We start from the raw sequence: 27766 nt of genomic DNA, 5'->3' as shown, positions 1-27766 counted from the left end.
CAACGACACCCGGCGTCCCACGGCACGCAAGGGTTTCTGGGAATCGGAGGCCTTGTTCTGAAACGACCGCCCTTTTTTGGAGCAAGCCGAGAGTAGATCAGCGTTTCATATGTCGTCGGAAATATCACCACAAAACAAGTTTTTGCTGTAATTTTACTAAACTTCAGGTATGTGAGACGACGGTTTTCAGCACGCATTATAAGCTTTAGTGGTTATAAGGAATAAATATGTCTGGGAAATCTGTATTTTAATGCGCGGTTTGATGACGTAATGTTGATAGTCAAACGCGAAATGGCGAGCCTGCTAAGAGGCCCTTTATCCGCATCGCCTCGAACTTTTACAATGTTTATTTCACGGAACAGTCCGTGTGTAAAATGTTTTGCCTTCCGTATTTCTGGTATGCTGACTTTTAAATCCACATTCTTGCCCTATGTTTGAAGAAAGGCCTTTTGCGTGTAGTTTTTGGGCAGACTGCATGTTTGCTAATTTAGCTTAAAGCTAAAAAGCCCCATGTGTCAGAAGACGAGTTCTGAAAATGTTGTGTTATCATCAAAACGTAGAACGTCTAAAACACGTGCCAATAATCAAGACTTTAGAATCAATGTTGTTGTTTTTTTTATCTCCTGTCGGTGTTTTGCTAAGAGAAAACAATCAAGCTTTTTGTTTGCATTTGCATCAGGCGCCCTGTAGGTTAAGGCTAATTATAAGAACCTTTTTTTTTTTACTTCTCCTTTTAGTCTTCCTCGTTTCATTTCAAAAGGGAAATTTTATTTGACGGGGTCTAATTTTATTTTTGAATAAATATGGCTAGTTTGTACTTCTTGCTAAATTTCAATGATTTCTTTCAAATATTTTTTTAATACTTGCTGAAATCAGTAGTGTGTTACATGCAGACATTGGTGTACAGGATTGAAACTGATAGCAATGACTTCTTTTCAGTTGAAAGTTATAAAATAATATTTTAAAAACACGTTTTTTCATTTCCTCCAAATTTTCACAATAACATGCCCCCTCATCTCTGTTACTGCAGTTCAGGATCTCCCTGAAGATGTCAACGGTGGAGGAGGTTGAGGCAACGGGTGGTAGTGAGTATCCAGCTCACTATAAAGTCATGTTGGAGAAATTAAATGAGCAGCGACAGCTCGACCAGTTCACAGATATTACCCTGATAGTTGATGGTAAGAACCGCGCTGGATTCCATCACACATGATACTGATTTTGATCATAAATTCCAGTTTGCATTGGTGCTAGTTCTAAAGTTTCAATATTATTTTTTCCCTATTCTATATGCATAGATTTAATTTTAGAATATTTATTATTATTGTTCTGTAAGCAACCATTTTTTGATTTGCATGATTTTTTTGGCCTTTACTGGCTTTATCTGGGATAAATTTGGTTCTAAGAATATATTATTAAATGACAATCTGTTTCAAGCTACAAGGATGGAAAGCAATGCTTATTTTAACCAAATATGTGAACATGTTTAGTACATTTTTGAGCTGTTGCACTTATTTCTGTTGTTTGACTTGTTACTTTATGCAGGACACCAATTCAGAGCCCATAAAGCTGTGTTGGCAGCATGCAGTCAGTTTTTCTACAAATTCTTTCAGGATTTTACCCAAGAACCCCTGGTGGAGATAGAAGGTATGCTATGTTTTAGTAAAAAATGAAAATGAAAGCTTTAGTTTCATTTGCATGTAAAGACAAGTTGGCTGTGCATTATATAGTTGTGTTGGGAATAATGCTCTCTGCTGGAGAAACCTGGTAACTGCATGAGGATGTGTTTATGTGTTTTTAGATTTGTCAAGTGTTGTCTCGTGTTCACCTCTTAACAATGAGCTTTTCCTACATTTTTTTTTTTTTTTTGTTGAGACAAGCTTGTAAACTTCCCAAGCAATGCAAACGTTTTTTGGTTTAGTGTGTTGTACGGCATTAATTCACATTCACGCTTTTCACGTCATTTTGGCAGGTGTGAGCAACGCAGCCTTTCGTCAGCTGATGGACTTCACGTACACAGCCACACTAGCTGTTGCAGGGGAGAGCGAAGCTTTTGATGTGTGGAAAGCTGCTGAATACCTGCAGATGCAAGAAGCCATCAAGGCGCTCGACAAGAAGTGAGGCTTAAACATGCCAACCTCTCATCTTTGCTGCTTAAATGCATTCAACTGTTACTGTACAGAGTATTTAAAATGTGTGGTTTGACTTGTGTTAAATGTGCTGAAGAGAATTTTGTTTGCAATCTGACAAATGTAGTTTTGAGTCATGACAAATTGTGTCTTGTAGGATTCATGAATTTTCGTCATTGACAGCCAGAAGTACAAGTAAAAAGAGGAAGATTGCAGAGACTTCTAATGTGATTACAGAAACCCTGCCAACAGTAGAAGGAGAACAAGTCAGTATGTCCACAATATTCACCAACTTTAAAAAACAAACAAATGTAAGATGGCAGAAAATAAGGATTATTGTAATTGTCCTGCAGGTGGAGATTCAGGTAATAGGCGAAGGACCCATTGAGGTGGAAGAGTCCGGCTTGGAGGAAGTTGTAGACGCAGCAAAAAATGCTCAAGCATCCTCAGATGACTCTGCTTTAGCTCTCCTTGCTGATATAACTAGTAAATACCAGCAAGGAGAACCAACCATTCAAGTTATTAAACGGGAAGAAATAGAAGAGGTACTTTTATTTATTTTTAGATATTTGATTTAAGGCGTGTGGGGAAAAAAATGATCTTCTAAATTCTTTTTGCTTTTGTTTAGCACGAGGTGGTTTATCAAGAGGAAACGGTGACGGCGTCAAAGGTCCTGGAGAATGTTGAGGTCGTTGAGGTGCAGATCTCCCAAGCGGACAACATGTTTCGCTGCAACAAGTGTGAGCGCAGCTTCAAGCAGTACTCCCACCTGAAGCAGCACATCAAAAGTCACCTGGGCTCGCTGGAGAGGCCGCATGTGTGCAGTCACTGCGGGAAAGCTTACACAAGGGAGGGGGCTCTGAAGCAGCACATAAACACTTTTCATTTTGAGGCAGAGGAGCTGTCTCAAAATCAAAAGCCCCAGAAGAAGGTCCACGTCTGTGAATACTGCAAGAAGAACTTTGACCACTTCGGACACTTTAAGGAGCACCTGCGAAAACACACTGGTGAGAATGAAAACAATAAAACTATCAAAAGGTTTCTCTGGGTGTGCCTAAAATTGTGAGAAATGTTCACATTTTATTTTGACAAACCAGTTCTCTGGTTTCATTTAGTATACATCACTTCCTGGATTCATATTAAAGTTAGCGGAGCTAATAAAACAACATTTAAAACCTGAATTATAAATCTGGAATCAGCCAGAAATATTCTGTTCTACATACACTAAAAAGACCAACCAAGATGTTACCGGCATCAAATGTAGAAGTTAGGTTCTGTTATGTGTTCTGTTATATGTCCGGTTGGATAGTTGCATTAACACAGTGTTTTGTAAGACAAAAAAATAGCAAAATTGGTTTGTTTTTTGGGGTTTTGAACAGCATTATTTTATAATGAAATTTCAGTTTGTCATGGTTTGTTTTGTTTTATTATGTTATTATGTTACCCTAAAACAGTGATGTCCAAACTTTTTGCATAAGGGCCAAATTTGGTGAGTTGGAAATGTGTGAGTGCCAACCTTCTTTAAACCATTTAATTAACATGAAATTTACCAGAACTAATTAACAATCATTTTATTGCAATGACATTCATGTCATTTCTTCCCATAGAAAAAAATACATCTGAATGCGTTTTTACCAAAGGCTCTCTCTGTTTGTCCATTTTTTGCACCGTTACATTCAGTCAGCTCGACATAGATGCCATGTCTCTTCTGATAGTGAATATGAACACGTAATTTAGCCGCACACAATCAAGAAATTAGATACACTGTTTCTAGAAATTTGAACGCAGGCTGCATTTGGCCCTCAGGCCGGACTTTGGACATGCCTGCCCTAAAAGCATCGATTACCTCCACACTTGCAGTTTCTTGTTGCTTTCATAAATCACTCATGGTCAATAACATTCAACATTTTTGTCACACAAAAATTTACTAGAAAAAAAAAAATTTCAATGGGAAAAGAGATTTCTACAAAGTGATGTCAATGCAACACAAAAATGTAGGGATGGCCCGTTTGACACAGACGCTTCAGGGGGCGTTTCACCTTCATGAAGCAGAGCGGTTCGACACAATGTTTTTTTCGGGGCGTGTGTCAACTAGCGCAGATCACGTTGTTGATGACGTATGAAGCGCCAAATGCTTCGTTTGGTCGAAGCACGGTTCATGTGTCACTTGTTTGAACAGTTTGGCGTGCTCTTCTCTGTAAGTACAAATGAATCCTGAACGTTTCCCGACAAGTTCTATTGTTTCCCCTGTATTGGAATCAGCGTCAGTTCATTGCACTTGAACCATGGTTCCTGGTAAAAAAAAAAACAAGTACTGTGGCTCAGGATAATATTTTACTCGGTTTCTCCTAATAAGACAATTCACTATGAACATTGTTTATAAGGAAAATACTTGTACCAGTATATGATGGTAATAGATCAATTCAATTCAATTCAATTTTATTTGTATAGCCCAAAATCACAACAACAGTCGTCTCGATGGGCTTCGAAGTAAAACATGAACGAATACAAAGAGTTCAATAGGAAAATACTAAAATGAACTAACAAACTGACTGCTATACTGGCATCCCTGCCCTTAGACCCCCCTTCATTGTGTCAGTACTGATAGATCGGTGGAATAATCACGGTGTTTGAGTCCTGGAATCCCGGGTTCAAAGCTAGCATTTTACTTTTTATTTTTTTATTTGCTTTATGTGATGTGTGTTTTGCATGGTGTTGTTTTAAGTTGCTTTTTTATCATCATTAACAATATTGTTTTGTTTTACGTTTTTTCATTATCATTTCCACATTGAAGTGTTGCAGGGAGCTTAGTTGAAGGACATACGCCCAGTCCGCCACCAGATGCCGCTGTTCTGTGTGGTTTCAAAGCCCTGAATGGTTGGTCCATTTTTCCTGGCACAAATACTTGAACCCCAATGAGGTTTCACGGGGCTTCTATTCCCATCCCTACAAAAATGAAATGAATCATTATTCACTCTTTTAAATTTAATGGTCTGATTCAATAGAAGTGAATCTAATTAGTGCCATAGTCTCAGTTTCTCAGTGAAATGAAGATCACCTGAGTGGTGTGGGTGTGTCCCAACATACTGAGTTATAAAGCACCAGTCTATAAAGGGTCCAGATGCTGGTGGAGGTATTTCCTGGCTGCCATTTCACCATGAAGACAGAGGAACACTCCAAGCAATTCAGTGAAAGGCTTGCATAAAGGTACAAGTCAGGAGATGGATAAAAAATGTTTTCCAAGGCATTGAACATTCCACAGAGTTCAGTGAAATTAATCATCAAGAAATGGAAGCAATATGGCACATGTTTGAATCTCCCTAGATCAGGCCACCCACGTGAACTGAGTAAGACTTGTCAAAGAAGCCGCCAAGACCCCTACGACTACTTTGAAGGAGTTACCAGCTTCAGCTGCTGACTGGATAGACTGCATGTGGCAACTGCTGCCCGAGTTCTTCCCCGGTCAAAGGTTTTTGGCAGAGTGGCAATGAGAAAGCCACTTTCAAAGAAAATACATATTAGAGTTCTCCAAAAGACATGTGGAAGACTCCATGATCAAGTGGAAGAAGATTCTTTGGTCTGATGAGACCAAAACTGAGCTTTTTGGCCAGCAGACAAGCCGATATGTTTGGCGGAAACCAAACTCTGCACATCATCAAAAATACACCATCTCCACTGTGAAGCATGGTGGTGGCAGCATCATGTTGTGGGGATGTTTCTCAACAGCAGGCCCTGGAAGGCTTGTAAAGATAGAAGACAGAATGAATGCTGCAAAATACACCGAAATCTTAGAAGGCAATCTTTTCGGTCTGCAAGAGAACTACGTCTTGGGAGGAGATTCGTTTTCCAGCAAGACAATGATCCAAAGCATACTGCAAAAGCTACACAGAAATGGTTTAGGAAGGACCAGGTAAATGTTCTGGAGTGGCCAAGTCCAAGCCCAGACCTAAATTCCACAGAGAATTTGTGGCAGTATTTGAAAAGGGCCGTTCATGCCCGGTATCCACGCAACCTGACAGAACCTGAGCAGTTTTGCAAAGAGGAATGGAGCAGAATTCTAGTGTGCAGATAGATGTACAAAATTGGTTGAGACCCATCCACACACTCAGTGCTGTGATTGCAGCCAAAGGTGCATCTACTAGATAATTCTGCAAACAATTGTATTTCATTTTATATGTGTTTCATTGACATTACTTTGTAGAAATCTGTTTTCACACTGACATTGAAGTTTTTTTTTCTAGTAAATCTTTGTGTGAGGAAAGAGTAATTTTATTGACCATGAGTGATTTATGAAAGCAACAAAAGGGACAAACATCCAAGGGGGTGAATACTTTTTTGCAAGGCACTGCATGCAATTGTGTTAACATTGTGTAATGACTTTTTAAAAGTAATATTTGTTGCACCATTAGATGTTTTGCAGTAGCTGAATACATATCATATTTTCATTAGATAATTTTAGTTTAAATGTGCAAAGAAATATGAATATAATATTTACTTATCTTATACAAGTCTCTCTTCTGAATGTTTAAACGTCTAATGTTTTAGATGTGCTTTTATTTTTTGGTTTCAGGTGAAAAACCATACGAGTGTCCAGATTGTCATGAGAAATTTGCGAGGAACAGTACGCTGAAGTGCCATATGGCGGCCTGTCAGAATGGGGCCGGGGCCAAAAAGGGACGCAAGAAACTCTACGAGTGCCAGGTAACCGTTGTTTGGCTGCCATCGCCTGTATGTTTAAAGCTGCATTCAGTTCACAGTTTTGTCCTCTAGTGGTTGAACATTTTGTGATTGAAAACATGGATTTGTGTTTATTGTTAATGTTTATTATTCTAGAGGTTTTTCTATGCAGCAACTTCCTCACTGATTTCTAATCTTACCTTTTGTTCTGTCAGGTGTGCGGCAGTGTGTTCAACAGTTGGGACCAGTTCAAAGACCATCTAGCGAGTCACACAGGAGAAAAGCCAAACCACTGCACTGTGTGTGACATGTGGTTCACTCACCCCAAGGAGCTGACCGCCCACCTAAAGGAGATTCATCTGATTGTGGAGAAAATACCGGAGCAGCTGGTCATCACCGACTCTGCCGCCCTCACGATAGCAGCGCAGAGCCTCGGCGGGGCTGAAACCGTCCTGTTGGATGACGGCATTCAGGTGGAGCACGTCACCGTGGAGCCTGTAAATGTCATGGAATTGGAGGAAACTGCAACTGTTGTGGTGGAAGACGGAGGGGTCGGGGAGATGTGCGAAGAGGACGTGGAGCGGTTGAAACAGGCGGGGCTGCAGATCCAGGTGGTGCATGTGACCACGGCTGATGTCCAGGGGCAGCAGGTGGTGAACTCTCAGGTGGAAGCAAAGATGGAGGAGATGGTGAACGAGGAGGAAGCAGAGCAGCCGTTGGTCGTATGAAATGACCTCCAGGACACTTTTCTGTTGCAGCAATATCAAATTATGCTGTAGTGGATGCCTCATTTCTCAGAGATCTGCATGTTTGGGTTTTTTTTATTCTCATCCGCATCATGAGTTATTGACATTTTTTGTAAAAGGTTATCTTCACTTGCCTTTGTCTTGTTTCATGCTTCATTTTTATCTTTATTGCTTTGCCTCACTGAATATTTAACTCCAAAAACACATTTGAATAAAAGGTGGACATGGAGTTTAACATTGCAGCATCTTGAAAAATATTCTGTTTCATAGAAATTTCATTGTCCTCATTGAACAATATTTATTTTCACAACAGTATAGTTTTTTTTTTGTGTGTTAAAAAATTTGAACCATAAAATAAAATTGGTTTTGGCCAGTTTTGCTTTTTTACTTTCTGTATTTTATTTATCAAGGAAGCAACAGACTTTATGGATTTAATTTACCTAGAAACCTGCCGGTGACTTAAAAATGTTGATTAATTTTGGCCTCTTATCATTGCTGTTCTAAGCATGTTGATTTTTTTTTTAAATATGTATATTTGTTTGTTATATTTAATAACTCATAAAGTTATTTAAATGGTCATTACTCCATCTTTCAAATGACTTCATTTTTAATTAGGTCAAGAGAAACATAACTAAAACTCTTGTGCTTGATTAAAAATATTTACATAATTTTTAAATTCATATTTATAATCTGACACGTTTTTTTATTTTTTTCCACAATATTCTATTTTATTGCCTTAATGTAACTTTTAAAAAAAGTTTTTCTCTGGTTAGGGATTACTCAATTTAAGACTATTTTACATATCTCACATAATTGTACACAAGAGTCGAGAAACCCTGTAAACACCCTCAAAGCTCTTCTCTCCAGACCCGGTTGACCTCTCGTTGAACTCAGGCGGAACTAGCGGTTAACAGAGCTCGGTGGGTCACCACCACAGTGGCTCCGGTTACACAGCCTGAGCCTTCAGTCCCTTCGGCGTTTCTGTGTGGCAGTCCTAAATTGGTCCCATAGTCGCTTCTCATTGGACGTGAGGCGCACGTGAGACTCGTTGCGCATCTCCTGATTGGTCGATTGGCCCGTTTGTTGAGCTGATCTCCTCACTGTGACCGGGAAGGGAGGGGGGCGGTAACAGCCGCGATAGCAGCAGCAGAACCTGCGCGTTCAATGTCATCCGGCACCAGACAGGATGGATTTGGCTGCGAAGTCGGTAAACATAGACGCCTGGGGCCCACGGTGATACTGTACTTGCCCAAGTAAGAGTGATGCGCACGTTACGTCCGTCTTTGCTGGTTTCGGTGGGATTATTAGGGTTTTAAAAAAAAAGGTTGACTCATGGCCTGCTGCGAGGAATATAGTCAACTGTTGTTAACTAGTGAAAATCATCAGATGCTAATAGTTTAGCCACTTAAAATACCTGTTTCTTTTATTGAAGGACTTAAAATGTGTGCTAATTCAGCTCTTGTAGGTATATTTAACATGTTTTACTAGCTAACATTTGATGGTTGAAGTCCAAAAAGTACTTAAATAAAGTAGCTTTTTAAACCAGTTCATGACTTCATAAACATAACTACTTTACATCGCGGCGTTTTTAAGTCATTACATCTTCAAAATTGACCTATTTCTTTAAGAGATAACTGGGTTTTTTGTTGGAAACTTAAATTAGTCAAAAATGTTCTTTTGAAAATTGTGACAGATGACCCTCCATGTTTACCAAGCAGTAACTACACAACTGATTATGAATATTAAAAAAACACAAAATACTATGGAGGTATTTATCATGTCATAACATAAAAAAGGTTTTACAGAGTTTGAGTCATACATTTCCATAACTCTAATCCTGTTGAGATTGTTTTTTGTGTCCATCTGGTTGAAATGTGTTCTTAATTTGATTCTTTTGATCAGAGAACATTAAAACATTATGCTTGGTGTGAATCTTCTTTGATGGGAGTCTCTTTGATGAACGTCATGCAAACTCCGGCAGCCTTTTTAAAGCCAGAAGAACTGATTGGATTTGGACTGAAACCACCGGATGGGGGTTTACCACGGTGTCTGGAACACCGTGATGTTATTGTCCTTACATGCAGCACCATGGTTACTTTGTTTGCTATGACTCAGACATCTTTTGCTCAGTGTGCAGATTATGTTCTAACTAAAACAATAATTAGAAAAAAAAAATGAAAATAAATGGTAAAAGTAGTGAAAAAAACGACAACAGAATCATTTTAACAGTGTTTTAAAAAAAAGCTAGTCTCTGATTTTTCACTCAGAACAAAACAAAAACATTATGATCCACTAAGCACCTTAACATGACCTTTTCTTCAAATAGAAAAACTGCTAAAATGGGAAGTAAAGCTGCTAAAACTAATGCCAGGACTAAAGGAGTGGATCTAAAGTGAGGTGATGTTCTTCCAGCGTGGTAGAGAATCATCCTAACTGAGACACATTGTGGGTTTTAGTGGACAGAAGCAGAGCAGGTGGACGGAACAGGTTTCTGATCCTCAGTCGTGTGAGTTTTGCCGTTGGATGTTGTGAAGAGGCTGCTGTTAAACCGCAGTGCAGCCAGTAGAAGAGTGAAGGTCTTCAGGTCTTTGAGGATCCCCGAACAGGTGATTGATGGCCGTGCGAGCCAACGTAGCAAAGCTGGTTTGTGTTTTCAGTGTGCTCACCAATCAGCAAATTCACATACATAAACATGCACGCACAATAACATTTAACTTTAAGTTTAAACGTTTAACTAAACATTTTTTGGATAAAATTAAAGTTCAATCTCTGGATAAATGAGAAAAAAAAAGAAAAAGTCAGCAAAATGTCTCCTTGATAAAGCTGATATTCCCATGGAAGGTTTTAAACTAAATTGATAAAAGCGCATTAAACTTAATGTATCCAACATAAGGAAAAGAAAAGCAAACAACTATAAACAATGAGCAAATAAACTGTGATGAAATGAAAGTCTAGTATAAATTAAAAGGTCTTTTAAGTGCTCTGCTGTTTATGGGATCTTCAGCCTCAGATTGCCATCGTTTTTATTTGACTTCCCACCGTCCAGCGCAGCGCTGCAAATATAAAAACGTGCACTTTGCTCTATGACTCTTAGTTCCTCGTAATGCATCATTCTTAGCCTGATATGAAGACAAACATGTCCGGTCGGTGTTTGTGAGAGCAAACCTCATTGATTTGCCGTCCTGACGAATCAAAAGATGTTTGTGAAGAGCCTCTTGTGTAGATCGCCTCCCTGCGCTGGGAATTTATTATTATTTTTTCTCTTTTTTGTAAAGCTGCAACATCAACTATACTTCACCCAGAACCACAATCCTCAACCTAAAGCCCCAAACATTCCTGCCATTTGGTAATGAAAGCAAATCTGATTATTTTAGTTTTTTCAAGAACCATAGCCTCTGGGACTGTCTTTCCCTTTTGAACATGTTTTTTTTTTATGTTTGCCAGGCTTCATATTTCCATACATAAAAGACAGCATATGTTGCTTTGTGCTGCAAAGTAGAGGTTTCTTCTCACTTCCCTCGTCCTTTCAGGCTGACTAAGATCAATGCGCAGATATTCATGGTGAAATTACAGGACGCCGTTTGAAGCCAAAAGACGCCAGGCCTCACAAAAGAGAAAGGCTTTGATTTCCCGACGAGGCTGCTCGACAAACGAGTTCATGGTAATAATGACACAAATGAGGACAAAAATAGACAGGCAGTCCCAATTTATTTTTACTTTTAAATGGATCTTTTTAGGACTCCAATTTAGATTTGAGATTTTCTAGAAATATTACAGCACAAGTTGCAGCATCAGAACAAAGTTTATCATTATTTTTAGTCTATTATTTCCAATTCTTTCACAAAATAAATTGGCATTTTTTGTGTTTTTAAATATAGTGTTTTTGCCAAACTGAATACCCTATTGACACTACTGCTATTTAGTTTAGCATATTTGATACATTTATTATTTTTTTAATAAACTTGGTCAATGGTCACTCTTATTTTTTTTCTTTAGTAGCTTATTTTCTCCTTTGGTGCTTTCAAAATGTGTTTTTATGTGGTAGCTGCAATTTATACTATGTTTATATGTTAAATCTTTTTTGTAAATCCATAAGTTACAAAAAAAATACTTATATGACAACATTTCAGTTTTTTTCTGCCAAAGAAACAGTTGTATTACGATAACAACAGGTAAAATTAAAGTTCCCCAAATCTAAATTCACTAAATCTGCATCTTCATTTAGGTTTGTATTCAAAGCTGTTTGATAAAATCTGTGTTTGAACAAATGAAATTCTAAAAGTAAAATGAAAAGGTTTATTATAACCTGTTGGGGTTCATTTTCACCCCTGATTCACCCTTTTTCTTTCCCCTTCTCATGGGATGTTGTTAGAGCTTTTCTTTTTTCTTAGCATGCAGTTCTCACCTAATTATGCAACTCCACACATCACACTGCAGGCAGGGACAGGCGTGCAAGCATTCCCAGTTGTTTCTTTGTGATGTAAACAGTTTAGTTTAGCATAAACTGGCAGGTAATAAGCACCACTTCTTCCCAACAATTCCTTTGTCAGTGAACGTTTGAGTGAATGCAGCACAGATGCTCTGTAAATCTGAAATCTGAAATCTGAAATTTGAAATCTGAAATCTAGACTTTATCCACCAAACTGATGAAATGTCAAATAAATGCATAAAAGGTAGAACATTGTTTGGAATATAATCAAACATTTTGTGCTCTAATGTGTCAACAAGAAGACCTTTCTAAGGGGCTGCATGTGTTTTGTGCTTTATTCCAGGTTGGGTGGCGAGTCGCCCCATGGCTGACACTGTCATCTGTTCAGCCCCTTTCCTTCAACCTCCCACATTCAGCTCCTCTTCCCTCCTCTTAACCATGTGGCCTATTTATACTCTGGAGACTCAAAAGAGTCCATTTAAGCTCCAGCAGACAACAGTTGACATGAATCCAGTAACACGTGCTCTCTTCACCCATCTTTTTCTATAGCAGTTAAGGAAATTCCGAGCTTTGTATTGTGGGAACTGGAGACACTGGGATTGGAATTCAGTTTTGAAAGTAGCTTCTGCTCAGAGCATTTTGGATAAATCATGTTGTTCGACTCGGACTGGACTGGAGGTGTTGTTCTATTAAGCTCCAACGCCGGGAAAACCTTTCATTGATCGTTCTTTTTCATAGCTGAGCGTCACTAATATTTGGGGATGAGAAGAAGAATGGATGGATTTGCTTTGTAAATGGCACTCACATCTGAAGGTAAGTCCAGTTTTTAATTTTTTTGTATTGATCTCACTTCTTACTTTGAATCTGACACATTTTATTCAAGCAGTACATCAGTTAAAAGATATGTTTAAATGCAATCTGTGTGCATTTTTTAACTATCCAAACAACTAATTTTTCTCATTCTGTTTATTTTGGGGCCTCTATATTTAGAAAAACTAGCTCCTCAGACACTCTTTAGAAGCTATCAGATGAGGTTTTCTCACCCTAAGCACCCTTTGCAGGATGACTGCCGTCTGCCCCTCTGAAAGCACCCCAGAGGGTGCTGAGGCTGGGGCAGGAACAGCAGACGCCGCTCGGGACGGCTCCAATTCTGGAGATTCCAGCCGAGATCCTCTCGGAGGTTCCGCCGGAGGCACAGTGCTGAGTACCGGTAGCCAACGGTACAGCCGCTGGAGCCGCCAGGACAGCTCCGACATCAACACCGACGATGAGGGGGCCACTGTCCGGCGTCTCACTCCACTGGAGAGGCTGAACCTGGACATGTGTCAGGATGACAGGTAGCGGTGGAACAAACCAAGCGTGTAGATGATTCTTCTGGTGGTTCTACAGCGTTCATGTGGAACCCTCTGCCGCAGGGTGGTCCGTGAGCTGACAGTGGGGAGGAGAATTGCCTTCTACAAGATTCGAGGAGAGATTGGCTGTGGAAATTTCTCCCACGTCAAACTAGGAATTCACGCTCTCACTAAAGGTAAAATTTTCAAAAACTACCAGTGCTATCCAGATGCACTCATGGTGCAGATAAAACAAAATGTCATTGCAATGTTATTTGAGTTCAATTCGGAAAGTCAAACCTTTGCAAAAACACATAGTCTAGCTTTTTATTTCAATTAAACGATGAGCTGATTGATCAGTCTTGAGCTGAGACCATAATAAAGTCTTCTGTCAGACAGCAGTTCACTAACAAGCCCATGCTCTCTTGGACAGAGGGCTGATTCAGCCGCAAAGAACCTCACTGTTTGCTGCTTCAGAGCAGATGGATCGATTAGAGATCTCCAGTTTCCTTAGCGACGGCTAAAATTGCTGCTTGCCTCATCAAAAGGCTACAAAGAGAAGCAAAAATGAGCATGTGGCTCTCTGTGTGGTGTGCGGTGCCATCATTTACATGTAAATCTCTGGCCTACATCTACCATCTGAGTTCACGTAAAAGACAACATTTAGTAAAAAAAATAATGGGAGTTTATTGAATTGTCCCTTTGACAGATATGTCACAGGTGAAATCGAGCTTAATACTACCTTTAATAATGCATAGCAGGGCACAATAAGATATCTCGGCACCGTTTTGCCTCTTAAGAACTTTTCTGGATTGAGTTACCTGCAGTTGGTTTTTTTATCCTTGTGAATCATTTAACGGCATTCTGCCAGGATCTTAGCTGTTAAAATTTAATGCATCCTAAGTGTTCACATCTTTGTGAAACTGCAGATGTAAGACTTCCATGTAATTATTTAAAAAATCAAGTCCTTAAAAAATGAAAATGTTCCTTTTTTAAGATAAAACTGAAAGTAAAAAAATGTACTGATTTGGAAATTATTGAAAGAAGGTTGTTTCTTAATGCAGCCCAGCCGTCACCAATTAGCAGAATTTAAGATGATCCCATTTCCTAAAGAAGTTTCTCTTTGCAAATTGTTCATTTGTAATTAAAGCTATAATTCTTTTTCTTTAGATAAAGTGGCCATTAAGATCTTAGACAAAACTAAGCTGGATCAAAAGACTCAGAGGCTTCTGTCCAGAGAGATCTCCAGCATGGAGAAACTACACCACCCCAACATCATACGCCTCTACGAGGTTTGCATCACTTTTTCTTTTTCTTTTACCTTTTTAGTTCTTAAGCTTCAGGTCAGGTTAAGCCTTTTTACACCAATGTAAATGTTTGCATGCTGTGTTTTTGTTTTTGTCCTGTAGGTGGTGGAGACTCTGTCACGGTTACACTTAGTGATGGAGTATGCAGGTGGAGGAGAGCTCTACACTAAAATTACTACAGAAGGAAAACTTTCCGACCTTGACTGCAAGATTGTCTTTGCTCAGATCATCTCTGCTGTTAAACACATGGTCAGTACCTACAAGGTAACACTAGTCAAAGAAAACATCGCTAGACTATTTCTGATTTGGCAACAGAAAAGATATCAATGATTATTATTTGATTTGATTTATTGATTTATTTCAAGCATTGTAGTCAAAGCAATAAAGAGTTTACACACATTTATCAAACTCAGTACAGAAATGATGAAATGCATAAATTAAAGACAGAAAATAAAACAATACAAAAAGGTTAAAAATAAACACATTTGCTTAATTTAATACAGTGATCATTAACTAAAGTATAAATAGAGCTTAATTTATTGCTTGAAAAGGGATTTTATTTTAAATAAAATAGGTAAAATAAATGGTTTCATCTTACAGAATTCCTGAGTTCAAATTCTGTTGCATTTTTTAAATGATTTATTGTTTGACAAACAAAACTGTGTCGGCTATTTCTCTCAAGCTCCTAAGTAAAACGTTTTTTTCTGGGTTTAGGTCAAATATGAACACGACATGTTTGGAATTCTGCTGATCCTTAACTGAAAGTTTTAAAATCATTAAAATAGTGGGATTGAAAGACATTTTACTTTAAAATAAGCTAATCTGACAGATTTTATTTTCTATTTCCAATGATTTTTCAGTATTTTGTAGTTGTGCCAGTTTAAGTCTCCCGTGTCTAAACGTTCAGCCGGATAAGCTACTTCTTGAAAGTAAAATAAAAAATAAAAAATGATGTTTGTGGCGTTTTTAACATGTTCTTGGGGCATTTTTCTGGTGATGAAGGACAAATATTAAGAAATGAAGCTTAAAATTGAATGACTGAATCAGGTGCAGACAAAAAAAACAAGTTTCAAAAATATTGTTGTTACATACAAAAATACACTGGGTGGGCCACAAGCTGCTCTGCTCCATTCTGATTCATCCACCATCCACGTACGTCTTTGCTTTCCCTGTCCGAGGTGGCAGCTGCCTCAAATCTGTACGGCTGGATGTCTCCGATGTTGCTGGCCATTTTAGTTGCACCAGTAATGTTAGGTTGGGGTTGTGAGGGGCTGTAAGCTAGCGGGAGAGGGTGTAAACAGAGATTTGTGACAGGGGTGGGGGTCGCTCCACACCAACAGTCCCACCCGCAACTCTTATGTCGGATGAACTACTGCAGCTCTGCAGAAATTATGTCCTAGAAAACAACACAGTTTGTTTTTATTGCCTAAAATTTGCGTTATGACTGTTTAAGAACCACTGGGAACTTTTTAAATGGGTCAAAACATGATTGACGTGGGACTTTAATGTTTAGTACTCAGTGCAGTTCTCACCACCACCAGGAGTTATTTTAGTAGTAGAAAAAAATCTCAATAATGATAATTTGATGATCAGACTTTGTTTTTTTGTTTTGTTGTTGAAGTCTCTGCATTCACATGCTTTAAATTTAGCATATTGTAAAATGTTTGTTAAACCTGTTCTTGAAGGCAGTTCTTACAATCTAGATGTTTGTCTTCACAGTTTTTCCGGGCTCTTTATCTTGCGGTTGAATTTACCTTAAGACTTTTTTTTCTATGCTGTTACTTGAAGTGACTGCATCACGTGTTGAGAGGATAAAGTTGTTAGATGCTTTTTTTTGCTATATCTCCAACAGCATGAAAACAACATCATCCATCGAGACTTGAAGGCAGAAAATATCTTCTACACCAGCACCTCTTGTGTCAAGGTCGGGGATTTCGGATTTAGCACTTTGAGCCACCGTGATGAGACTCTCAATACATTCTGTGGCTCTCCGCCTTATGCTGCTCCAGAACTCTTTCGGGACGAGCATTACATTGGGGCCTTCGTAGACATCTGGGCTCTCGGGGTGTTGCTGTTCTTTATGGTGACGGGTACCATGCCATTCAGGGCAGAAACTGTGGTCAAACTGAAGAGGTGCATCATGGATGGGGCTTACATTATGCCCACTTGGGTACCGGAGGCGTGCCAGAGGTTGATCAGGGGAATCCTTCAGCCCGTTCCATCTGACCGCTGTACTGTGGAACAGATGATGAGCAGTGAGTGGCTGCTCCCTGTCGACTTTCCACGTTCCTTAGATCCATTCAGCCTAGACCCAACCCATCTAGCAGAGAGTGATCCGTCTGAATTGCGGGAGGAGGAGCTGGAGATAAAGACAGCACTGGAAGCATTGGGAATCACGTCGGAGCACATCCTGAACAACCAGGGGAAAGACTGTCGAAGTTCCATCACTGGGGTCTACAGGATCCTGCTTCACCGCGTTCACAGGAGACGCGCTGTTGACATTGTGCCTGCTGTCACGCGGAAGGTTGCTCCAATTACAGCAAGCAAAAAAGAAAGACTGAAGGTGTACAGAAGTTTACGGCACACATCAAAGCTCTGTATCATTCTGTGACAATTATGTAGCACTTTATTCTTGAAGTTCATTGACTTGACAAAATAGCACAGCTATCTTAAAAAAATAAAAAGTGCTTTTATTGACAGCTAAGAATTGACTTAGTTTGACATAAGTCACATTCACCGCATAAAACTTGTTATTTCTGATGCTAGTAAGTGCTATTGATGTTTTCTTATCCTAAATGTGCTGTATTTAGGTAAACATGGTGATAGCATACATAAAACATAATTTAATGCTGATTAAAATTTTCTAGAAGTTATTTGTTATGTCCTCAGGTTTGCTGTTATAACAAGATATAAAATAAACCAAGTAGAAATTAAGGAAATATAATTTCCTCATAAAGTGTAAGACAAAAGTTAATTTATAGTCTGTGCAGAATGTGACTTGATTACTTACTTGCAATTTTCCGATATGCCTTAGTTTTGTATACATTCTGTTCATGAATATTTGTGTTAAAACTAAAGACTTTAAACTTTATGTAATGGCAAATGTCTTTACAAGATGTTATTGCTGTGTCTTTGGTTTCCTTTGTACGTGATATTGTTTTGGCATTGCAAGCCTAATTAGAAAACAGTTTTAATAATCTACTACTAGCAAATAAATTTCTTAATTTATTAGACTTTTTTTTCTTATTCAATAATTTCTTTTTTTTACATTATTCATTGACATTTACATCCTAATGTACTGACTGAAATAAATAACAGAACAAGTCTTGGCAGACTCGAGACTTTGTATTTAATAATAAAATTTAAATTAAGTGATATAAACTAACGCGGTGTGATAATGTGCGGAAAACGCATGTATGGTTAGTTTTGAACTACATTTCCCAGAGACGTTCCCAAACGACCACGTCTTCAAGATCACTTCCGCTTTTGCGTGATGACGCATTTTTTGCCTTGTTGGAAGGTGGTTTCGGGAGGAAATGCATTGACCGAAGACGCTAGCAAAAGAGAATAGCTGCCTGCAGAACCTTGTATACGTCCGGAAGCTGTTAGTCGAGTCGAGTTTGTCTCTAATAAAAACGGTAAGACTTATTGCTTTTTCGGGACAAACATTTTTTTTAGGTTTAAGTTTTGTAGTTATTGTAACTCGAGGTGCCACGCCCTCAGTTAGTATCTTGTGATTATTATGAAGATTAAGAACGAAGAACACTCTCGTTGTTGGTCTCGTAACGTGTTTTCTGCACTCAATCTTAAAGAAAGCCTTTTGGAGGCATTCAATCCACTATCTTACAAATATTTTGTTTGTATTCAGCAAATAATTTTACAGATACAACTCTGGCATTAGGTTTTGCTCTAGTAGTTCATTTTCATTTTAAGTAGTAAAAAAATCTCTGCATCCGAACTAAGCTCTTGCTTTGACATTTAAGGATATGAATAAATTAATGCAAAAACATTCTTGAAATCTAAACGCTATTTATTTGTTTTGAAAATTAAAATAACACCAAACCCACTGACAGAGGAAGGGGGGAGGGGCACAACACAGGATGAGATCATCATGGGACTGTAGTGGTGATGCAATACCCGGATGTAAACATACTAAACAAAAGAGTTGTCCGCGTGGACAAATTTACTTTTGTGCAATCCCGGAAATAGGTGCTCCTTATTTGTCAAGACCGTAATCTAAACACGGGTTGTGTAAATAAAAAGACGTAGAGAGCATGCGTCAAAGCCTCGTTGTTCAACAGCAGGAGCATGGCCGTCAATCAATGAAGACGTTCGAGGAAAAATGAAGTACATTCAAATCCCAATAATTATTGTTGTTACAAGAATGGGTTGATTATCATCTTTTTAATTCGCAAAATGTTTGATCACAAAGTGCAGAAAGGTTGGGCAAAATAGATCAAATATTACCATGAGTGCTGTGACCTTCTGGTACTAAGTGACATCAATAAACGCTTAATGTCTGATAGGCTAATCTTAATCTACATAATCTGCAAGTTTTCAATTTACAGAATTGTTAAATTGTGATGCAAGTCGCGTTTTGGCTTTAGTCATTACAGAAAAACAAAGGGTTGCAGAATGGATTTATTTATTAACTGATTATTTATACTAATGGTTACAATCTGTGTCTTCGTTTTCTAATAGATGTCAGTCCCTGAAGAGCTTTCAGACATGGATGAAGCAGATCTGTTGGGTCTGCTGCTCCAGAATGGAGAGAATGGCTCCACTGAAGACTTCTTTTGTGATGATAATGGCCTCTTTGAGTCCTGGCTCTCAGAACCAGATGTAAGACTTTTTAAAGGTTCTATTTACTTATTTTAAATTAATTTATTTGCATGTTTTTCCCCAGATATTTTAAGCAATAAATGTGTAGTACTGTCAGGTAACCAAAAACAATGAAGGCTAACCAAAGGTGTAATATTGGTGTCATATTTTCCAGAGTGTCATTGGCTGCTTTTGTTCCCCAGATGCTGACGGGGATGGATACTGAAGACTTTTTGTCCAGCTTGTTGGATAAAGAAGAAAACACGAAAGTCTTCAGCCCCTCCCATTCTCCCCTGGGGAGCGATAGTGGCATTTCTGATGACAGCAGCACCGGTGCTGGCAACAACAATCTCGCCGGGTGTCCAAGTCCACATGGCAGTGACAGCGACATCGTGCCCAGTCCCACATACTCTCAGCCCAGCCCGCTGCACTTTGAGTCCATGCTGGTCTGTGAAGAGCAGCAGACTGAGAACCCGGGCGCCCTAACAGTCCGAGCAGATCACAGCTACTCTCTGCTTCAGAGTGGACCCGGGGACACGGACATGGACGTGCTGCAGAGCGTGAGGGCGGAGAAGCCAGATACAGATGTCTTCATTGATCTAGGTATTAATGTTCTAAAACCCAGAGCCCTTCTAGTGACTTAAACATATTTAAAAAGAGGCTAAAGTATCCATATATTAAACATTTGAATAAAATCTTGTTTCATATAAACCATACTCTCATGACAGACAATTTGGTGAGTGACACATTGGAGGAGAACATCATCAGTGAGCTGCCATGTACTCTGGCTATAGAGGATTCGATGGAGGACTCAACCGAGGCCAGCGCTGCAGATGAGGTTTGTCTTTATCCTGCTGTTACTAAGTCAAACAGATGGTTTCTAATGCATGACTTGCATTGATTTTTATCCTAGTCAAATATGTTTCTTTTCTTTTGTTGTAGTTCCAGTTTAAAGAGATTGTTCTCAGTGAGGAGGAGAAACGCCTTCTGGCAAAAGAGGGACTCACCATTCCCACACACATGCCTCTGACAAAGGTAGCGATTAGACGATACCTGCGTTTACTCCTGCTAGTTGACTGAGCTGCATTTTAAGCCACATGAAATTGCTGACATTTTAATCGTATTTCCAATCAGTTTTGTAATTTTTTTTAATATTTATATATTCATCATATTTCGTCTTTGTGTGTGTTTTTTTTTTTTAATGTAGCAGCTTTGGGAGTTTAGTTTGTTTTCAAACCATCTGTTGGTTTGATGTCTGAGCTGCTTTCATTTTTTTTCCACAACAGGCGGAGGAGAGGACCCTCAAGAGGGTCAGGAGGAAGATTCGCAACAAGCAGTCGGCTCAGGAGAGCCGAAAGAAAAAGAAGGTGTATGTGGATGGACTGGAAAACAGGTGAGAGGAGCCGTCGGGTTTAGTGCAAAAGAAAAGAGAACATGCAGAGCATGCATACTAAGCACTGACATGATGGAATGACAGGGTGGCCATCTGCACTGCACACAACCTGGAACTACAGAAGAAGGTCCAGATGCTGCAGAAACAAAACATGTAAGTAGTTCTGGCTATTAACAAGTAATGATGGGTAATGAAATATGAAAATTAGCCCAATTATTGCTACTTGTAGGTCTTTGATAGAGCAACTGAAGAAACTCCAGGCTATTGTAAAGATGTCCACCCTGAAAGCCAGCACAACCAGCACTTGTGTTATGGTAAGTTGTGTTGACGGAATCAACTTTTTGTGTTTTTTCTCACTCCTGTCTAGAGTGTAAAGATGTTTTGGTTCTACCATTTTCTCAGTTTCTCTTTGGTTTTGTCCTCCAGGTGTTCTTGCTCTCCTTCTGTCTCATCATCTTTCCATCAGTCAATCCGTTTGGTGGAAACTCTGAACAGAAGGAACTCTACACACCGTCTTCTAGTAAGTTTGATCAAAAAACGGCAAAGGCTGCTTTTTTTTCTGGGTAGAAATGTTTTAGTTAAATGTGGAACCCAATATTAAAGTTTTTTTATTTCTCCATTGATTTTCAGTCATTTCTCGGAGCTTGCGCTCAGTGCCACCAGAGAGCACAGGTCCCACACCTTACCTCGAGGACAAGGAGATTGTCTTTGTGCCCCAAACTGTGGAGAACGCCAGTCCTCATCAGAAGAATTACACTCCCGACTTCCAGAAGGTTGAGCAGCCCGACTCGGAGACCGGTGTCAACAGCAACTCCTCTGCAGATTTTCCCGCTCCTGGTCAAGGAGCAGAGATCCCCACTGGTGGAATCGGGTCCTTACAGGAAGGTTCCATTGACGGTGTTGTGCCATACGAAGTGCCCGGATCCAAAGAGCCGTGGATCGACAGAAGCCACCCCCCTGTCATTCTGCAACAGCACCGCTCTGATGAGATGTAGTCCAACCGTTTCTCCTAATAGAACCAGCAGAGGGAGCCATATTCCTAATGCTATCAGAGGAAACTCAAACAAGAGGATTGGAAAACGACCATCACTTATCCAGATATAGGATCTACCTGTTTCCATTGCTTTTTTCCCCATTGATCTGCCCTCTGATAACCGAAGTTACTTTATTTGCACTTTCTTCTGTTTTTTTCATGGTTATAGTGGGAAAGGGGAACTGGAGATATTTATATATTTTAGCAGGGTTAACTACTGAAATGACCAGAATGTAGCCATGCTGCGGCGTTTGGGAGCATGGTACTTCTGACAGCTCTGGCCTTGCACAAAAATTGCCAACATGGGAACATTAACAGTAAAATGTGATAACACTGTTGCTTAATTGAAAAATTCTGGAAAAAAGACTGTTGGACCAAAGCCTTACAGTACATAGATACTCCTAAAAATCCCAATTGGCACAGCCATATGAGTATGAAAATAAATAGTCCAGTTGTTCTTAATGCTAACTAGTCTACAACATGCAATGTAGTGCAATTTATGCTGCTTGACTCATGAAGCTTCAAGAGGGATTTTTTTTTACCCTCTTCATGTATTGTTAAAGCCATTGCAGGACATTTGGCCATTTTAGAAGACTTGTAAAGTATTAGTATTTCCCTTGTAACAAGGGTATCCATGCTTTTTCATTTTGTAGTGCTTTGTTTATATGCTGTACAGTCAAACAATGCAAAGTATAAAGAAGCGCACAAATGAATTGATCTTATTGTTAGCTTACCCCAGTCTACTTCTGCAGTCGCCCTTATAAATGTCTAAAATACTGAACAGTCAGGTGTTAAAAATAAGGGACTTGATATATTTGATCAGTCAATTGTTTTGCGATAAAGTGTACTCAAAAAGATGATCTTTTTTGTAAGTTTTCTTTTTTTTAATGTGTATTTTTTTTTTGTTATTGTTGGTTATCAATGGAATGATATGAATTTGTACCGTTAATGGTTATAAGTCAGAGATTTTAAATGTTAATTATGTCCAACAAATGCACTGACATTTGACCTAATCTAATAATGAAGTGTATATATAATATTTCTGTACACATCAACTGTTTGTGCACAAGACATGTCTACACATCTACAGTAATAAACTTTTTTTTATGAAAAAGTACAAAGTACAGTGCTTCTTATCTTACAAGGGGACCGTTAAAAACACCCTCTTCCAGTTTTTAATCTTGTAAGATATTTTCTCACTTCCACTTTATAAACTTTTAAAATTATAATGAAAACTTCCACATTTAGGGAAGTGACTAGTAGGACACTATTTCCTATTTCTAGTCATCTGGGTTTACCCTACATCAACTCACTACTGCTATAAATCTACATGCATGGTTTAAAAGAATTCATTGTTAATCAATGTAACACCACTATAATGCTTCATATCATAATTTGTGTTTGTTTATATTATTAGTCGATATTGGTTCATTTTAAACGATCCGATTCACTGACCTAAAATGGATCCAGGACCTCTTTTTAGCCAAAACTTCAACCAGTGTGACTCAGAGGTTAATACCTGCGTACTGAACAGTGCAGGTGAAGTTTTCCAGATTCCTTCAAGAAAAAGTGCAAATTAAATATGTGTATAGACAAACAAGTAAGCAAGACTTAAGCAATCAAGCATCAAGTTCAGCCCACTTTTTCCCCCCAAATCAATTTCATCCAAACATTATTGGAACATTCTACCACACTGTATGGTCACATGTTTTTGCCAAATTCAAAGTATTTCCACATGTTGGACTGGAATGATGGCCTGATCAGTTTTGCTGCCATCACATGTGTGTTGTCTGCTGTGATAGCACTTGGTCATTTTTACGTAATGGTAACAGAAACCGAACTGAATTTTCCAATATTTTGATGACTTATTTCACTTTGAATTGACAAAAAATAGCCTAGATCAATTTGATTAAAAACTTACCTCATCAGTCTGGTTGGATCATAGGAATATAAATCAATTCAATAAATTGTTACACCCCTAATATACAATTTATGAACAATTTAATATCATTTTTATTTGACATCAATTGTATTACTGTACGTTAATGGGGTGTTTTTGTGTCCCCACTGTTACCACAGCTGTGGGGGGATTGTGGCTTATAGAAGACGGTGGGTGAATCACAAGTTTGAGGTCGCAATCGTGACAAACATGTTGGGACAGGCGGCGCACATTGAGGGGAAAGTTCACGCGCGTCAACCACAAGAGAGCGCTCTTCGTCCAAATGTTCTGCGTCTTGGTGTTGGTCAGGTGCAAAAGTCTTCCAGTCATCACGTCATCTGATGCTGTGCATCTCATCTTTTTAAGGAGTACCGACCTGTCAAATTTGCACTTTTATTGAAAGATGAAAAGCTTAGGCAACATTAACAATAGAATGAAATAGTAACATTAGATAAATATTCCAAAGGGTTGCAATAAAAAAATGACATAAAAAAAATATGAATAATTGTTTGTAAATGGAAAGAGTTAAAACAAATAAATGAAAATACAGAAAATCACATATATTTTCATTTCTTTGTTTGGGTTCTTTTGTCAGTAAAAAACTACATTTAAAAACAATTTTAGGATGAAAAATGTGTTAATTAACTTAATAAAAAATACTTTTCTTTGTAAATTTATTATTTATTTATATTTTTAAAGTAAGCTGATAAAAGTGTAACGTCTGGAGTACTTTAAAGCACCACTAGGGTGTACACACACCTCTATTGGAGAATCAGAGACATTTGCTTTTATTAAAATGTCAACGTGGCTTTTCAATTGACTAATTTCTAAAGAACAAAGCAAACAGCCTTTAATGTTGGGGTTATTCTTGTAATTGCGAGTTCCCTGCAGCCAAACATTTTTTTAATTGTAAAACAATATTGAGAAGTGTTTACATATGCATACTCAGAATTAATGCATAACTGTCAGTTAAGACAGGACCCGTATTAGCTAGCATCAATAAAAGGTTAAAGTGGCTGCTTTCCGTGGCACGTGCTTATTTGCCTCCAGGCAATTAATGGCCATCAAGAGTACTTGGCTCATAAAAAGCGCGCGCGCGTGCGCACGTGCCCTACAGAAGCACCGGACAGAGGCAGGTGGAGGACCTGATGGCTAGAAGCAAAGTCGACTTATGGTCATAGGCGACACGCGCCAATTAAAGCTCCACAATGTGGGAACAAAAAGCGGCGCGTGCCCAGTCACGAGCTGCTTGGTCACTCCTCCAGGAAGAAAAAAAAGAAAGAAAGAAAAAGCTCAGCTTATTCGGGTCAGGACAAGCTTTCTGTCCCGGAATAGTTCTAAAAGCGCAGACTGTAAACACAACAACAGGTTGAGTAAGGATCGGGAGCCTATTAGAGACAGGCAGGGAAAGTTTGTCGGGAAAGTCCTACGCCCGAATGTTCCAGAGGTTATCAGAGGAGATCAGATTCTGGGATCTTTCCGTGACATTTATAACTTTTTAAATTAATTTTTTTTTTTACTTTTTAAATTAATTTGCATTTGATATTTGTCAAATGATCTGAATTAAACTACATCTACCTACATGCCCCAGCATTTTAGGAAAAATCTTCTTCATAACAACAAATATGACAATCACATGACAATGAGGGACCACCTGAGCTTGTTATTAATGCACTGTCACAAATTGATTCAGTTTGTGCACTGACTGTGAAAGTTCACCATTAAGGACTTTTTGTTTTTGCCTACAATGTGATGATGTTGGATGTTGACAAGTAAATGGAGCGGGGGTGGGGGGTGGACGGAGGTGGTGTTAAGGGGGGGATTTCTTGAAAGGACGAGATCTCACCCCCACGTGGGGTTGGCAACTGCTCAGGCTTAAACTGTCCGGGGACTTTTGCTTTTTCCCCTTACCCGGCTGCGTTAAGCCAATGGTAGGAGGCAGGAGCGGAAAGGCCCGCCCCTTGCCGAGAAACGACGCCGAGCGCTTTATAAAACCACCCACAGCCTGCTCAGACCTCAGAATAACTCCTAAACGCCTCACTGAGACGCACGCGCACACTGCTCTGCTCCGCCGCGAAAGCCCCAACCGTGCTTGGAATATAACTATGACTCTGGAGGAGATCAACGGACAAGAAAACACAATGGCAAACGCTGATAGGTACGCATTTCTTTTAATCCTAATGGCTTAAACTCTTTGATGATTGTAAAGCATTATTTAGTGTCTTAATGAAATGCGCTTTTCCTTGTTTAGGGTTCAGAGTGCAGGCGCAGCCCTGGAGGAGCTGCTGCTCGCTGCAAAGAAGCAGGACTACCTGACAGTTGGAGTTTACGAATCCGCTAAAGTCATGAATGTGTAAGTATTCTTGACGATCATCCACCAGTTCTTTCCTCCTCTCTAAAGCTTTGAAGTGAAACTGACCGATCTCCTCCTAATTTTTCTCTTGCGCACAGTGATCCAGACAGCGTGGCGTTCTGCGTGCTCGCCACCGATGAGGAGTACGAGTGTGACATCGCCCTTCAGATCCACTTTACCCTCATCCAGGCGTTCTGCTTCGACAACGACATCAACGTGGTGCGCGTCAACGATATCGAGCGCCTGGCCGACCTCGTGGGCGCAGACGAGACCGGCGAGCCCAAGGACGTGCATTGCATTCTTGTCACGGTACGTGTCCCCTGCAGCCAGTGAATCATGCATGCATCACTCTTTTGACTTGATCCTCCACACATGCTGCCGCGTGCACGACTCTGACGGTCCCCCCTTTTTGTCCACAGAGCCCCAGTGCAAACCCGTGGAAAGACCCCTCACTGGACAAGCTGAGTCTGTTCTGCGAGGAAAGCCGAAATGCCTACGACTGGGTGCCCACAATCACGCTACCAGAACGCTGAAGCCACATCCCCTGAAGATGCATCGCATGATGATGTTAATGATGAGAAAGTCAAGCAGCCACGCTTCGACTGGGGGAAGTCGAGCCTTTCTGTTTCTTGATTAGGAGGCTGTCTGCACCTTCCTCTCCCTGCGAGAGCTTCCAGAGCGTTCTGGGTCAGCATGCTGGTTCTGGATTACCCAGTGAGCAGATTGAGGCGATGGGGTCATGTGTTGACAGGGCCAAGTGGACACGGAGCCTGGTGGAGCTGGACTGTGATGCGTGGTGCAAAAGAAGTGATGAGGGAAAAGACACTGCAAACAAAGATGCTGTGGACTTATGAAAATGTGGAGACTGGACTGGTCAGTCATCACAGAGGAGCAAGTCTGAAGATGATGTCTGAAAATGGACTTTTCTTGTCAGTGCAGCTATCGGGAGGTTCTTGACACAAGAACAAGAACATGTTTGCTTTCAAATCCTGGTTTGAGCTGTATTTGTGACTTTTCTACTGACTATTTTCACCAATTATGCAAACAAAAAAAGTGCAATCTCAGTTTGAATTGTAGTCATTTTAAATGTTTTGTGAATAAACAGTTGGAATCAAACTCTTTTCTCAGAATTTTCATTTCCTAGCATTCTTACCATTTTGTCTGATCTTATCCTGACTTGAGGGGAGGTGCAGCAGACAGTGGGTATTCATTGTAGCCGTAACAGGAAGTACTTCAGAATTACATGAAAACTTGAGTAAGAGCGAGTCAAATGTGGGTGGAAGTTCAGATCAAAGTCTAAGTGACTTAAAAAGTGGAGCAAATGAAGAAAAAACTTGAGTTGAAATATTCTTTGCTTTTCCCACATACAGACTTCTTACTGCTGACATAGAAGCAGTCTGGAATAGTGCTGATACTAGAATCAAGGTGGAGGGGGGCTGCAGGAGACGGATTTCTTTTGTTTGCACCCTCCCAGCTGCCATCTGACCCTGTGCAGTGTGATAAATTGCCGCTTTGTGCAATAAAACAGAAATAGGAGGACTTCTTTAGAATAGGGAGTGCTGCTAGAAAATATGATGTAAAAAGAGGTTGCACAATCATGCAAATCTGCAT

The 27766-nt window shown here is 39.5% G+C and overlaps 4 protein-coding genes across 7 annotated transcripts; all 4 read left to right on the top strand.

The window, feature by feature from the left end:
* Positions 1 to 36: 36 nt before the first annotated feature.
* On the top strand, positions 37 to 7922 carry znf131 (zinc finger protein 131). Of its 2 annotated transcripts, none has more exons than XM_011478963.3 (9): positions 37 to 167; positions 1031 to 1178; positions 1543 to 1644; positions 1970 to 2114; positions 2284 to 2392; positions 2480 to 2671; positions 2755 to 3133; positions 6697 to 6827; positions 7019 to 7922. In XM_011478963.3, exons 2-9 carry the CDS (start codon positions 1049 to 1051, stop codon positions 7529 to 7531), a joined length of 1701 nt encoding a protein of 566 aa, XP_011477265.1. In that variant the 5' UTR covers positions 37 to 167; positions 1031 to 1048; the 3' UTR covers positions 7532 to 7922. The 2 variants fall into 2 exon arrangements, with proteins under 2 accessions (XP_011477265.1, XP_011477266.1); XM_011478964.3 differs by lacking the exon at positions 37 to 167 and adding an exon at positions 268 to 397.
* Positions 7923 to 8309: 387 nt separating this feature from the next.
* On the top strand, positions 8310 to 17949 carry nim1k (NIM1 serine/threonine protein kinase). 3 transcript variants are annotated; one of them, XM_020705799.2, is made up of 8 exons: positions 8310 to 8802; positions 11080 to 11210; positions 12322 to 12791; positions 13040 to 13315; positions 13394 to 13506; positions 14480 to 14601; positions 14719 to 14880; positions 16469 to 17949. In XM_020705799.2, exons 4-8 carry the CDS (start codon positions 13041 to 13043, stop codon positions 17225 to 17227), a joined length of 1431 nt encoding a protein of 476 aa, XP_020561458.1. In that variant the 5' UTR covers positions 8310 to 8802; positions 11080 to 11210; positions 12322 to 12791; position 13040; the 3' UTR covers positions 17228 to 17949. The 3 variants fall into 3 exon arrangements, with proteins under 3 accessions (XP_020561458.1, XP_011477263.1, XP_004072353.1); XM_011478961.3 differs by lacking the exon at positions 11080 to 11210; XM_004072305.4 differs by lacking the exon at positions 11080 to 11210 and having other exon boundaries at positions 8315 to 8802; positions 14719 to 14865.
* Positions 17950 to 18121: 172 nt separating this feature from the next.
* Positions 18122 to 22980, top strand: LOC101164317 (cyclic AMP-responsive element-binding protein 3-like protein 3). The gene is made up of 10 exons (XM_004072304.3): positions 18122 to 18254; positions 19318 to 19458; positions 19641 to 20040; positions 20166 to 20275; positions 20380 to 20472; positions 20724 to 20830; positions 20915 to 20983; positions 21060 to 21144; positions 21257 to 21350; positions 21461 to 22980. The coding sequence occupies exons 2-10, from the start codon at positions 19318 to 19320 to the stop codon at positions 21823 to 21825; spliced, it is 1464 nt and encodes a 487-aa protein (XP_004072352.1). The 5' UTR covers positions 18122 to 18254; the 3' UTR covers positions 21826 to 22980.
* Positions 22981 to 25817: 2837 nt separating this feature from the next.
* LOC101162606 (growth arrest and DNA damage-inducible protein GADD45 gamma) lies at positions 25818 to 27276 on the top strand. The gene is made up of 4 exons (XM_004072217.4): positions 25818 to 25960; positions 26054 to 26155; positions 26254 to 26464; positions 26575 to 27276. The coding sequence occupies exons 1-4, from the start codon at positions 25908 to 25910 to the stop codon at positions 26686 to 26688; spliced, it is 480 nt and encodes a 159-aa protein (XP_004072265.3). The 5' UTR covers positions 25818 to 25907; the 3' UTR covers positions 26689 to 27276.
* The last annotated feature ends 490 nt before the right edge of the window (positions 27277 to 27766 follow it).

Source organism: Oryzias latipes, chromosome 9, assembly GCF_002234675.1.
Source record: "Oryzias latipes chromosome 9, ASM223467v1".
NCBI lineage: Eukaryota > Metazoa > Chordata > Actinopteri > Beloniformes > Adrianichthyidae > Oryzias > Oryzias latipes.
The sequence above is the reverse complement of the archived record's forward strand: the minus strand, read 5'-3'. Positions and strand labels throughout refer to the sequence as shown.

Coding starts and splice junctions, on each gene's coding strand:
- LOC101162606 (XM_004072217.4), top strand. CDS start 25,908: ATGACTCTGGAGGAGATCAACGGACAAGAAAACACAATGGCAAACGCT. Junction 26,156..26,253: donor TCCGCTAAAGTCATGAATGT/GTAAGTATTCTT, acceptor TCTTGCGCACAG/TGATCCAGACAGCGTGGCGT. Junction 26,465..26,574: donor TGCATTGCATTCTTGTCACG/GTACGTGTCCCC, acceptor TTTTGTCCACAG/AGCCCCAGTGCAAACCCGTG.
- nim1k (XM_011478961.3), top strand. CDS start 13,041: ATGACTGCCGTCTGCCCCTCTGAAAGCACCCCAGAGGGTGCTGAGGCT. Junction 14,602..14,718: donor ACATCATACGCCTCTACGAG/GTTTGCATCACT, acceptor TTTGTCCTGTAG/GTGGTGGAGACTCTGTCACG. Junction 14,881..16,468: donor ACATGGTCAGTACCTACAAG/GTAACACTAGTC, acceptor TATCTCCAACAG/CATGAAAACAACATCATCCA.
- znf131 (XM_011478963.3), top strand. CDS start 1,049: ATGTCAACGGTGGAGGAGGTTGAGGCAACGGGTGGTAGTGAGTATCCA. Junction 2,115..2,283: donor ATCAAGGCGCTCGACAAGAA/GTGAGGCTTAAA, acceptor TGTGTCTTGTAG/GATTCATGAATTTTCGTCAT. Junction 6,828..7,018: donor AGAAACTCTACGAGTGCCAG/GTAACCGTTGTT, acceptor TTGTTCTGTCAG/GTGTGCGGCAGTGTGTTCAA.
- LOC101164317 (XM_004072304.3), top strand. CDS start 19,318: ATGTCAGTCCCTGAAGAGCTTTCAGACATGGATGAAGCAGATCTGTTG. Junction 19,459..19,640: donor CCTGGCTCTCAGAACCAGAT/GTAAGACTTTTT, acceptor TTTGTTCCCCAG/ATGCTGACGGGGATGGATAC. Junction 21,351..21,460: donor ACTCTACACACCGTCTTCTA/GTAAGTTTGATC, acceptor ATTGATTTTCAG/TCATTTCTCGGAGCTTGCGC.